Source organism: Tursiops truncatus, chromosome 11 (genome assembly GCF_011762595.2).
Source record: "Tursiops truncatus isolate mTurTru1 chromosome 11, mTurTru1.mat.Y, whole genome shotgun sequence".
Lineage (NCBI taxonomy): Eukaryota > Metazoa > Chordata > Mammalia > Artiodactyla > Delphinidae > Tursiops > Tursiops truncatus.
Genome location: NC_047044.1, coordinates 38,487,962 through 38,501,663, shown reverse-complemented (window position 1 = coordinate 38,501,663; position 13,702 = coordinate 38,487,962). Strand labels below are relative to the sequence as shown.

The window sequence follows — 13,702 nt, the reverse complement described above, 5'->3', positions numbered from 1 at the left end:
TGATTAAGATCATTAGAAAATATGAATTAGCTTCTAATGACATGCTAGGGATTCCTCTTCTAAGCCAATACTGGATGATTTGTTTAAAGAAATTCATTTTTAAAGTATGTTACATAAACTGAGCAAAATTCTACTTGTATTGGTAATCAGGAACACATTCCATTTCAAAAAAAAATCTAAGATCCTGCTAAATTTTGACTGTAATAATGGTTACCTTTACATTATAATTATCATAAAGTAAGTTATTGGTATACACTTTTTAATTAGAACATTTTAATGTTTGCTGGTTGTTATATTTACCCAAACTGTCATCATTTTATTCTCTATGAACTCTGCTCTTCACAAGATTAGTTTACATTGTGCTCATTTTTTAAAAAATCAACAAACATCTACTGTGCACCTGCTAAAATAAAATGCAGATACCAAAGGGGATTTAAAGAAAAATGAATCAAAGTCCCCACTTGAAGGAATTCACTACTCTGTCTGGAGATAAGATATACTAACAATAGCAGGTAGTGTGTAAGTGCCAAACTTAGGGTTTAAATAGTAAGTGAAAGAATTACTGTGCACCCCCGTGGTCAAGCAAGTCCACACTTTATGCTTTGAGCTGTGTCTTAATACAAATAAGCTGGGAAATGCATTCCAGAGAAAGATTACATATGCAGAGGCTTATGGAAATATAAATATGAAACCAGTGGTTCCTCAAGAAAGCTTTCACCAATCTCCTGAATCTCTTCAGGTAAATTCTTTTTCCACTTCTTACTGAGTGATCAGGGACCAGGCACTTTCATCCTGATGATATGGCCTGCCACCACCTGCACTCTCTCATATCCTACCAAATGGAGAACACAGGGTATAAAGTTTTGAAATCTGCTCACACTTAACTACTCTACTTCATGGAAGAGCATCAAGAACATCTGTTGTCAATATAGCAATAATCTTATAGACTAATATATGAGGCTCCACTGTCCTTTATTTGGATACTATATCCTTTTCTTCTTGTTAAAGTATTCTTCCTTTTATGAAATGATGATGGTAGAAGGTTACCAAGTTGTTTGTTTTTAACGCCCTAACATGACAACATAAAAATTAGGTTCTCCTCTTTTAGTCATCATAATTAAAACAAAGAACAAAAAACAGAAACCATTTCATTGGTCCATGAAATGTACAATTCTGGGAACCAATGATTTCATAGGCAACAAGTAAATCACATTTCAGATGGTGCTCTCACTTACTACCACTAAGAAAAAAAATTCTATTGCCTTTTCTAAGGTGACTTGAAATATAATTTGGCTAAATTCTGCAAAATGATTTAAGGAATGGAATATTCTTATGACTTGGATATTCCTACTAACAAAAGGCTTCCAATTAAAATCAAACATGATAAATATTAAAAAGTTTGTTTTACTAATTCAGAATTTAAATTTAATTCAGGTAACTTTACTAGCATTTCATGTAATGTCTCAAGTCCTAATTATAAATAATAATAATCATTGTACAGAAAGTAAATTTCAGAAGATTAAGCTAAATGGTGGTGACAAGCTGGAGTTTGCTTGCTTGCTTGCCTTCCTTCTTTCACTATCAGTGATATGAGTTTACCTATAATTTATATCTTTTCATTGAAAAAGTTAAGTCTGTGAATGTATAAAGCATTTACTGTAAATGAGTATGTAAAAATGCCTAAAGCATTAATATAAATTGTTATTAAGATAAAGAAAAATGAAGATGTTTAAAGACTAAGTAAACCCTGTCCTTAAAAAAAGAGTTCTGTTGCTGTTGTAACTTCCTTTGTAACTACCGAAAGCACCTGATCAAATATTATGCACATAATGGTCAGTCAAAAGTAATCTTGGGGGGCTTCCCTGGTGGCGCAGTGGTTGAGAGTCTGCCTGCCGATGCAGGGGACACGGGTTCGTGCCCCGGTCTGGGAGGATCCCACATGCCGCGGAGCCTGCACATCCGGAGGCTGTGCTCCGCAACGCGAGAGGCCACAACAGTGAGAGGCCCGCGTACCGCAAAAAAAAAAAAAAAAAAAAAATACTGGCAGTTCCTAAAGTTTAGGACAGATTTAGAGATTAATTTAAATATGGCATTACTGCATTTCAATTACCATAGAAAGCTCTTAAAAGTTTTGACTAGCCAAACAACAGCAGATGAAGAATATAATTAGATCTATGTGTATGTGTTTCATTTGATTCTCTACTGATTAACATGGAAGAACTTCCAACTACTAATCATCAACCATAATTACTGGAAGATTTAAGAATACTTTCTTCTTCAGACTTAAAAGACATGTAGCATAGTGTTAAATTTGGGCTCTGGAATCACATAAACCTGTGTCAGAATCCAGCTCTGCCACTTATTATCTTGGTAACACTGAGCAAGAAAAAAGGGACACTGTGAGAATTAAATGAGATATTGGTTATAAAACTATCTAACATAATGTTTCACATGTAGCAAATCCTCAGCAAATGTTCACCAGCCAATTCCTTTCTTCAATATAACACTGGGATAAGGCATGGCTACTACATATCCAACCCTTATTTAGAAGAAACTCAAAAATGACTGTTGGAGGTCTTCGACCTTTCAAAGAGATATACCAAAATGCCAATACTCCATTTGCCAACCCCTGTGGAACCTCACAAACTTTCAAAAGAAAAGTGGGGTGAAAATCATCATTTTTGGCAGGCAGAAAGGCAAAGAAAATAGCAACTTTGGGAAGTGTCAAGAAGTAACATGTTACAGCAGTAACAAAATAATGTTCTATATTTTGCCTCCCTCCAAAGGTTTCTAAATAGTTATATTTTTTAAATTATCTAACTAGACAGTTTTTAAAGTACACCTCTTATGTGAACAGTATTGTAAAATGTGATAACAAACATAATGAAAAAAATTTTTCCTCTATTCCATCTAATGTTTCTACCTGGCTATACTAGAAAGTGCTCAGTCACAGCTTGCAATCACACTGTAGCTGAAGTACATGAAAGATGGTCTTGGTTACGACACTTCAAAGTCAGACCACAAAACTGTTGCCAGGAAGCACAGAGGTATCAACTGCAGAGAAGGCATTATAACAACAGCACTGTGGGCACTGGTGCCCTACCAGAATACCCCATTTATGGCTAGTGAGGGGCCAGTTTGGGGTTAGAAATTTTGTTTAGGTTTGTTCTGTTTGTTTGTTTTTTATGGTTAGGATGATTTCAATAAAAAGTTTGAAGAGCCATCAGCCATTTAAATAAGATTATGTAGAGAAAATAACTTATACTGTATATTTTTTAAACAGAGGTTTTAATATTAGTTATAAGGTATCCAACAGATTCTTCCAAGATCTTAATATCCCCCACCAAAAAAAAAAAAAGGAAACAATTATAAACTCTACATTCAGTTTTAAAGAGATTTCTCATATACAGCAATTACACTATTCTCTAACAAGAGACTCAATATCAGCTGCTTCCAGTCTCTTTTCCTTTTGGTTGGAAAACACTTTAAGTAGCCCCATTAGAATACTTTTTAAAAGAGAGTTACATTTCAGATTATGATTCAGTGAAAATGGCTTGGCTGAGAAGATTAAGCACTTGAGAAAAAACTCAACAAAAGTATTCCTTTTACTGACAAGAGGGGAGTCACATATTCCTCAAAGAAGCTTCAAATGGCTCCCTCAGAAGTAGATAAAATTTGTATTTTAAGAGCAAAGGGATGTAATATTAAACTTACCTGCAAGTCTGTATCTATTGAAAATCAAAAGGAAAACTTTATTTTAAAATTATAATAGCAAAGAACATGGATTTAATTCTACTCTCTGTATTCCTCTATAGGACCTAGTTCAGACCTTTATAAAGAAGGTAGCAAATTAACTGATGACTCGAGTGAATATTTTTCTATCTCTTAATCAACAGTTAAACCGGTTCAGAATTTTTTTGTATTCTGTATTCCTCTATAGGACCTAGTTCAGACCTTTATAAAGAAGGTAGCAAATTAATTGATGACTCGAGTGAATATTTTTCTATCTCTTAATCAATAGTTAAACTGGTTCAGAATTTTTTTAATGGGAAGGAGGTTAATATTAAAAAATTTTTAAAATCTCAAGACATTAAAAATATCTGCACAGAAGATCCACAACAAGTTCTACCATGTGCAAGAACTGTACTCTAAGTAGCTGGGTGTGAATGTTTTAATGATTTATCTTACAACATACAAATGACTATAAAACTTCCTATCTATGATACGAGGTAAAAGATAAAATTCAATAAATCTTTAGTGAGCGCCTACTGTGTGCCAGGCTCTGGAAATACAAAAATGTGGAAGATTGGGTCCTTAGAGTCAGCCAGAAAAGACAAACTTAAAAACACACACTACTCAGTAAGAAGCATTTTAACAGCAGCAAAGAGGCAAAATGTAAGGTAAAATGAGCACCCCAGAGGAGAGTCTCTCCAGTGACATAGTTATTATACAAATTCAAAGGACAGAAAGATCCTTTCTGGAGGACAACTGGGTTGAACCCTGAATAATGACCAAGATTTTGATTGGCAAAGAGGGAGGGAGTATATTCTAGTGGTGGAAAAAGCAAGGCCATAGGCATGGAAGTAAAAAGAGTAAAGGATATAACACAGTGGGGATATATCAGGTCTAACCTAAATGGTGAAACACTTTAAATCTGAATTTATGGAGAGGAGTGACATGACTGAAATGATATTGTTAAAAGATTAATGTGATAGCAGTATGAATGCTAGACTGGACCAGGGAGAGAAGAGGAAGGGAAAGCAATTAGGCTATTACTTTACTCTAGGGATAAAAATAATAAAGGTATGACCTAGATTGATAATAAGAGTAGCAAGAAAAAGAACTGATGTGAAGGCAGTTATGAAGACTGAGTGTCTATATGTAGACAAGGGGATGAGTAAACAATAATTAAAATGTTTAAAGCTTAATCTAGAGATTAATGACATCATTATCAGAAACAGGCATCGATGAGAAGAATAGGTTTGGTGAAGAAAGAAAAATATTCATTTCGGGTTGAATTTAAAGAAATTCCTGATATTGATGTAAATAAACAGTTGCTATTCTACGGCAAAGGGGGTGGACCTCTATTTACTACATCACTACTTGAAGATATATTTTTAAATATAAAATCACAATATATTGAATAATATTTTACTTTAAATCAACAGTTCGTCATCAGTAGAAAAATGGAAATGAGGGATTGGAGCTCTGCAGCAATGTGAGAACTGGAAACTGACTTGGAAGTCACAGGCGCAGAGGAAGCAGATAAGATTTTAAGGTAAAATCAAAAGGCTACACTCACAACTGCTGGAAGAAATCTCAGTCCTGTATTTTATGCACACCAGTATCAGTAAGCATCAGCAATAAAGCATTCTATAGAAAACTATTATTACTCTCCTAAAACCTTTATAAAGTATACTGAAATAAAGATACAGATCATATAGTATTAAGACTCTACCAGGTAGCTCTTAAATTAGAGCTGATTATTGCCCACTGATAAAAATGAAATTCTACTCTAGACCTCAGTTCTAGAAAATCAGAAGTTTATAACGTAACTTCAGTACTGTTTTCTAGCTACTGGAGGGGGTTAGGGGAAGGGAGGTTATTCTAGAGACCAAGATAGGAAATTTGACTAGAAACACTGCTTTTTCTCCTATATGAATGACCTATTTTTACACACACACAAAAAAGGAAACTGTCTTTCGTAACTTTTAATGAGAAAGAACATTCAACTAATTAAAGAAACTTTTAAATATAAGCTGTTTATATTAAAATGGAAGTAAAATATTAGATTAAGAAGAGGATTTGTGGGTTGTAAAGTTCCTAAAACTCTTCTCCTGACAGTGAAATTTAAGACACTCCATCCAACTTCCCTGGCGGCCCAGTGGTTAAGACTTTGCCTTCCAATGCAGGGGGTGCGGGTTTGATCCTCGGTCGGGGAGCTAGGATCCCACATGCCTTGTGGCCAAACCCCCCCCCCCAAAAACCCACAAAAACATAAAACAGAAGCAATACTGTAACAAATTCAATAAAGACTTAAAAAAAAAAAGGTCCACATTAAAAAAATCTTTAAAAAAGAAAAAAAAAGACACTGGATCAAAACCAAAAATGGAAATGAATATTCCAAAAGACTAACCAATAATTAATCTGGTAAAAACATTCTGGTTATTCTATGAGCTTTCAAGAGGTTAAATTAAAAAAAATTATTCAAGGGCTATTAAACAAATCAATGGGTCAATTTTGGTTTTATAATTTAAGTATTTAAAGCAATCAGTATTCAAGAGATTTTTAAGGTTAAAATTTTTTGTGATTCTTTTTTTAAAAAGTTTTATCACCTTTCACTATCTGTTGTTCTGAATTTGCCGAAAGCGAACTCCTTGTTCTCTGTCACAATGGCAAAAAAGTACAAGAGTCAATAAACGAGAAATGAGGGTGGAGAAAACATAATAAAAATTTTAATGGTTGATATTTTAAAGACTTTGGCTTCACTGAGTTAAGGAATGTGCAAATAAATTACAAAAAGAAATTATGCAAATGATTATGCATAAACTTGGCAACTTCTGCTTAAGTGTTTGTCAGCTAAAACAAAATATCTAATAAAGACAACACCTAAATAATGCCAAACTAACCACTGAATTCAGTTAATCAGGAAGACTTTGATAAGTCTGATAATTCTTGCAACATGTCCAAATTTAGAGGAGGAAAAAAAAAAACCTCTAAGAAGCCTGTTAGATGTATTTTCTCTTTCTACCTAAGCCAATAAGAATATAAATATTAGAAGTTTTCCTCTTCCTCCAAGCCAATATAATTGGGTTCCTCAACAACTGTAATAACTTTACATTTCTATATGACAACTTTAATAAAACATACTGATATAAACCACTATGCAACCTTAACCTGACCTCAAGCATACAATAATCTGTCTTTCTGAATCAATTCCATACTAAACCATGTAAATTACACTTGAAAGAAATTTGAAGAGTCATCCTACATAATTACATTATCATTTCTAATGCTGAAAGTTTCTTTCATTTCAACACCATGTTTTTAGAATCTAGAGTTATGCTATAGCTTAAAATAAACCTCAGCCAAATAAAAAGTTTGTTATACATTAGAGACTCTAAATTAATGGAACAGATAAAGAGCTAAAGACCATGCTATATTTTTACTGGGTGCCACACGCTAAATTCCAGATTTGTCCTGCAATTTGTCAGTCATTACAGTTCATCCAGTCAACTTTGTAAACAAAGGCTATAAGCCAAGTTTGATATGAGAATTCAATTAAATAAAATTTAAAAGTCATCATTCACTAAACAGGAAGGAGTAAAAGGAAAAACGCCACCACACACCTCTTTTAAAAAAGCAGCAATATGCATGAAATATGAAACCATAAGTTTCAACCTCCCAAACAAGTTTTTGTCACAGCATTAATCAACATCTTCCACATATAACATCTTCCACATATAACCAAGGCAACTTTGAGTTAGTTTACAAGTCTTTTCATTGTAAGGGGAAGCTATTGCTGTTAAGTCGTTTTCTAGTAATTCCAAGTTGTCCACTAATAAAATGGAAAGAGTTTATGTTTTGACACCTATTACCATCACTGAAAAATTGCTTTTTAAGAAGAACTCTAAGTGGTTGTGTTGCTTTTGGCCTGTTAAAGGCAAAGCAACATTATCTCCGGATTGCCAATAGTTTCTCCTTATTTGGCTAACATTGAGAGATCCCAATCAGACTACTATAAAACTTTAACATGCACAAAGCATCCATTTTGAGAAAAGTTCGTGAACAGCTTTCTTTTTTCCCACCCCCCAAAAGAAAAATGAGAGCTTGGTAACCGGCTCTGAAAAAAGTGCCTCGTATTTATTCTTCTCTTTTTAACCCCAATGCACACCCCTGGACCTGGGGCCAAAGGATCTCTGACACTGCGGCAAACGCTACTCCGAGTTAGAGGCTCTTTCGTACGTTCCGGCCCCGCGGCGGGCAAGCCCTTTAGAACGCTTCCTCACGCTACCCACTTTCACCTTCTCCCCTTCAGCCGGTGCAGATCAGCTAAATTACAGTTTCCCCCTCCCCAGTGACCAAGAGTAATAAAGGAGAAAACAGGAAACCGTCTGCTCAGGGCACTCGGCTTAGGGCGCTTGATTACTATTATCATCATTTATAATCAAGTCCTAAAAACTACAATAAATCCAACGCCCTCCTAACAAGCCAAAGACGTCCCTCTACCCAAGTGTCCCCAATGCCTCTTGTTCGTAGTTTTCTTCAGCATCCGCCGTCCTCCGACTCTGACATCACTGACATCGGGGGCCCAGGCACAACTCCACCACACCGCTCCCCATCTCGACCCCAAATCCCAGACACACGTCCACAAATGGCCCTGGGGCCCCAAGCGGACCACAGTCCTTTTCCCCCTCTGCCCCGGAAATCTCCTGGTTCCCTTACTCCACCACCAACTGGTCTGAAGGGGGCCCCAAGCCTAGGGCCCTCCCTCTACCAGTTCTCTCCCTCCCTCCTTCGCGGGAAGCCGCCCCCTCACCCCGCGGCAGGGAGTCTCCCGCCGCCCCCAGCCTCAGGAGACCAAGAGCCGAGGGGAGGCCCAGGCGGGAGGCTAACGAGGACCCGCAGGGTCAGGAGAGCGGCGGCGGGGCGCACAGACCTGGTGCAGGGCAGTGAGTCCGTCCACATTGGCGTAATTGATATCAGCGCCGCGGTGCAGCAGCTTGAGGACCTCGTCCGTGTCGCCGCTGGAGCAAGCAGCCAGGAAGACGGCGCCATCATCGAACTTCACCTTGGTCTTCTGGCGCTTCACCACGGGAGGCTCGAGGTCCGTCTCGGAGCCGATCCAGCGCTTCAGCTGCTCGTTCCGCTTCTGCTTCGCGTCCGCCATCTTCATCCCCTCTCCTGCCGCCGGGTCTTCTTATCGCGAGGGGGGGAAAGGGGAGGCGGAGAGGGAAGAGAGGGGAGGCAGGGGGTGTGTGACTGTTTCTATGAGTGCTGGCCAGAAGAGGGCTGGGAACCGGGAGGAGACGCTCGAGACTTCCAGTATCCCACAGAGCACTGGGGCGGCGCGCCCGGCCGAACGGACCTCCCTTCCTACTTCAGAAGCCCTCCCGCCCCCCGCCCGGCCACCCGTCACCGGCGGCCAATCTAACGTAACTTCGCGAGATCCGGGCAGGGAGGCGCCCTTCGGCCAGTGCGCATGCGCCATGGGCCTGTGCCCGCCCCAGGAAGAGCGCTCCCGCGAGCCGCGGCGGGGGAGGCTAGGCCACCGGAGGGAAGCGGGTGTGGTCCAGGCCGCCTGGGCAGCGGGGGCTGGGACCAACCTGGAAGGGCGGAGACAGGGAAGGAAGGTTGTCCTGCCCCGCTGAGGGCTCCTGGGGTTCCGCAGGCCAACAGTCGTGTTGTATGGCGGCTCTTCGGGGCAGACTTGCCTCCAGGGCTGTCTCAGCTCTGCCGAGTGGTTTGCTCAGGGCGGAGGATTTTCCTATTGGCTGCGTTATTTGAATAGAATGGAGGATAGATAGGTCGTGAATTAAGCGCTAGTGATTTCCCTTTCTGAGGAACTCAGATGAATTTGCTAAGAACCTTTTAAAAGCAGGGTCTGTGTGTACAGCCGAGGGATTTGTTGGTAGTTACGCCAGATCTCAGCCCAAGGTGACCGCCTTGTGACAAGGGTTGACCTGCAGTAATTGCAGTGGCTTTCTGCCAGCCTCCACTGTAGAAACGTCTTTCATCTTATGCTTATTTTTTCTTGCTTTGTTGGGTTTGTGTTTGTTGTTTGTTTGTTTGTTTTCTCTCGCTCGTATTTTGGGTCCTCTTTCCCTTCTTTCAATGCTTTAATCCTGTCTGCTACTACCCCGGAGTTTAGCTCTGCCTTGTTACTGGTCCTGACCTTTTAAGGGATTTCTGGTTCCTGCTCCATCGCTTTCTAGGGGTGGATAAAAGACCCAGCTGCTTCTAGAGTTCAAAAGGAATGTTAATACCACGCAATGGATTTAACCGGTATTTTGTGAATACTTACTCTGAGCCAGTCATGGTTCCAGGTACTGGCGATACAATGACGATTACGACATATTTAAACCACCTTTTGAGATCACATGTTCAGAATACTTCATAATTTATCATAATTATAAAAAAGGCTTTTGAACTTTGTCATGTATGACACCGAGCGCGCGCGAGCGATTTAAAACAAATACTAACGTCTTTTGAGCCATCTATTTGTAATCTTCACCAACTGATATTTTTCTAAACAATACAATATTCTCATCCACTATTTTCTAGAACATTTAGCGCCAAAATAAGAGAAGTCACAAAAGGTTAGCATTGAATGGAACTTGAGGGATCATCTGTACTGAGTCTCCAAAGAACTAATGGACTTACCTAATTTTTCTCAGCAGCAGGATTAGTATTCCTTCAGAAATATTACGCACCTGTACTGAGTTAAGCATTGTTCTAGATGCTGCAGATACAGCAGTGAAGAATTAAGCTTCTCTTATTTTCCAGTAGACTACATTACAGCTTATCATATTGAGAAATAAAAAATGGGTAAAATGTGATTAGGAAACCACCTGCCTGTAACACCAAATTTTCTGAATAGCAATTACTAGGATAGTAATAGAACCCAGGTGTGGTTAAAAATATTTCCTCTAAAAATATTGTAGAAATAGAAAGTGAGTGTAACATGCCTAAAATGCACCAATCAGAGCTTTGAATAATGACAGTGTTAGGTGCTGGAGAACTCTTAGCACTAAAATACAAAATTCCTATTCACTTAAAAAACTCCAGAATACAGTTCTTAAAATAAAAGAAAGGAATTTGAAGATTGCCTTGTCAGCTCTTCTATCTACCTAGAAAAACTGACAGCTTATCTTTACTATTTCCCAAGAATGTTATGGTCTATTTGGTAGCTCTTAAAAGTGCCTTGGAATATAGATTGATATCTCAAGTTTTGATTTGGGCAAGAGTTTGGTAGGAAGTATGTTATTTCTGATTCAAGCACTTACTTTAGGATGTAAAATTAATAAAACAGTAGTTTATTAATAAATTGTTAAGTATCATTTCCCAAAGGCTACCAGACAAAAACAAAACAAAATAAAAACCCACCAGGGCTGTTAATATATGCAAATTTCACTGAGGTTAGCTTTCCTTCTCCAGATCTAAGGGTCACGGAGTTCTGTGTTAATCTCTTTGCAAGTGCTGTTAAACTGCCACCTGTTTGCCTTTTTAAGGAGAATTTTTTTTAATGTTTTGAATTAATGATACTGAAGACCTACCACTAACTCCAGAAAAGGCAAAACTTATTGTTTAAAAAACAACACAAAGCCAGTCACTTCATAATACCTTAATAGCAGAATGAACTTAAAAATTTATCTAAGCAGAAAAAGAAATTGAAGAAATGCAAATATTTTCATTTCTTAATGCCCTCTGAGTAGATAAGGGTGTCAAGATACTGTTCAGCTCTTTTAATGCAAATTAAGCCTTAAAATAGAAGTGCAAATTACACTGTATTAATTTGCTAAATGTTTTCCTTTGCTGCAGCAAATCATTAATCAGTTGGGGTCTTTAGTTATTACATGCAGGAGATTTTCAGAAGAGGATCTGTACACATCTTTTTCAAAACTTAAGTACATTACAGATATCCCCTACTAACCATTAATTTACTTGTTAATTATCAATTTGAAGACATTTTTAGTAAATCATAAAATTTAAATCTTCACACATGCACACACACACAAAGCTTAGAATTTTTTCTGTGTTCTCTGATGTACCATCATCTAAAGAGTGTAGCATAATATGTTATTATGCTCCCAGTCAAGTTTATTATTAGCAAAATAACTAGAGAATGTAATAATATAGGATGCTTCAACATCTGGAAGGAGAGTTTAGGTGCATGAGCTTCATCTTGGAACACTAGCATTTAGTTGAAGGATTCATTCAAATGTCCTTAAACTGAAATTCTGAAAAAAGCTTCTAAATTCCTCCAGAGACTAGAATGCAAAAAAAGGACAGAGTAGGATATTAGTGAGAATAAACATGTGCAGTGATAACAGACACAACATCACTGGTAAAGACTATGCTCAGTTTTGGCAGGTGGGAATAATATGAGCCTCATGTGGTTGTTTTAAGATTAAATGAATAATATATATTAGAAAGAAAAAAAATGAGATTTTGTTTTCTTGTATTTGCCTCTTTTCCTTCCCTCATTAAAGCTGATAGCAACTCAGCTTCCTTGCCTCAGGGGATGTTTGTGGCAAGGAAGAAAGCAGAAGTTGCTTTCAAAACACTTTCCTTCCTAGCTTGAAGTGACCACCCCCAAATATCTATTGAATAAGAATTTAGGGCTAGTAATCTGGTTGGAAGTAGTGTACCAGTTGGCTAGGAATTTATTGAAGCTACACTTGCATGGTATTACAGATCAACACAAACAGGAACATTTTCTAAAATTGCTTGTATTCTCACTTTTTAAAAATGTTATTTCATAGTATCATGTAATATTATTTCTATTTAGGGTGGAGAAGGGGGAACCAAGCAAAGGGAATCTCCCAAGCCATTTTTGGGCACTTCTGTGGAAAAGAAGGATTTCACTGAGAATAAAACGTGATGCATAGGCTAAAAGGATGAGAAAGAAGTCGGTGGGCCTCTAGAGCAGTGGGGATTTGCTCCCTGATCTCTGGAAGTGTCCCTAGAATGTGACAAGATCTCAGAATGAATGGCTTAATGCTGCATAGAGAGGCTGGAACCTAAGCATTGGAACTCCCACTAGCCAAACATAGGTGTGCCCCAGACTTGGTCTATACTATGGTCTGAATGTTTATGTCCCCTCAAAATTCGTATGTTGAAATCCTAATCCCCAAGGTGATGGTATTAGGAGATAGGGCTTTGGGGAGCTAGTTATGTCACATTAGTACCCTTGGCCCCTTCCACCATGTAGCGTCACAGTGAAAGGACTACCATCTATGAACCAGGAAGCAAGCTCTCATCAGAAACTAAATCTGGCTGTGCCTTTGATCTTAAGACTTCCCCGCCTCCAGAACTGTGAGAAATAAACGTTTGTTGTTTATAAAGCTGCAAGTTTATGGTATTTTGTTTTAGCAGCCCAAATGAACTAAGACAACCGAAATGCAGCAGTTTGATAGACCAGAGGTTGATGGGTCAATACATATTGCTTAACATCTATTATTTGTCAATCATCATTCTAGGTTCTAGGCATATAGGAATGAATAAAACAAATAAAGTGCCTGCCTTCAATAAACTTACATTCTAGTGGGGAGGGACAAAAAATGAACACATTTTAAACGAATAAATAAATTCAGATACGGCTAAGTGTAGTGGGGAAAAAAATTAGGAAGAGAGAAGGTAAAAATTGTCTAAAGTTACTGGCAGTTAGGCAGATGTGGGGTAGGGAAGAAAAGTTTACTCTGATTAGTTAACCAGGAAAGTTCTGAGCTGAGGGGGTGTCCAGGTTTTGTTGTGCCTGACATTTATGCAATTTGCGGATTCCTCTTTAAGGAAAAGGATATAAAATTACACTCAGTTAAGTGTAGGGCCTTGGAAGGGACCCATTGAAGTTAGAGGCCCTGAAGTTTTGCAGTAAATCTGCCTCCAGCTGGAACTTAAATGTCGGGAAGCCACCTGAAGGGATCATGCAGGCTAGGACAGATGTTCCAGCATTAACTAGTGTGTAAACATGGCTGTAGCA

The 13,702-nt window shown here is 38.3% G+C and overlaps 1 protein-coding gene across 6 annotated transcripts in view; it reads right to left on the bottom strand.

Annotated features, from left to right (window-relative positions):
* PPP1R12A (protein phosphatase 1 regulatory subunit 12A) overlaps nt 1–9,104 on the bottom strand; it is a 149,866-nt gene extending 140,762 nt beyond the window's left edge. For 3 of the 6 annotated variants that reach the window (XM_019952644.3, XM_019952648.3, XM_033866299.2), the window contains exon 1: nt 8,660–9,102. In XM_019952644.3, the coding sequence (XP_019808203.2) occupies nt 8,660–8,896 (237 nt within the window). In that variant the 5' untranslated portion in view covers nt 8,897–9,102. Of the gene's footprint in view, nt 1–8,659 lie in introns of all 6 variants that reach the window. The other 3 variants (XM_019952649.3, XM_033866298.2, XM_073788378.1) reach the window with 2 other exon arrangements.
* Between the last annotated feature and the right edge of the window lie 4,598 nt (nt 9,105–13,702).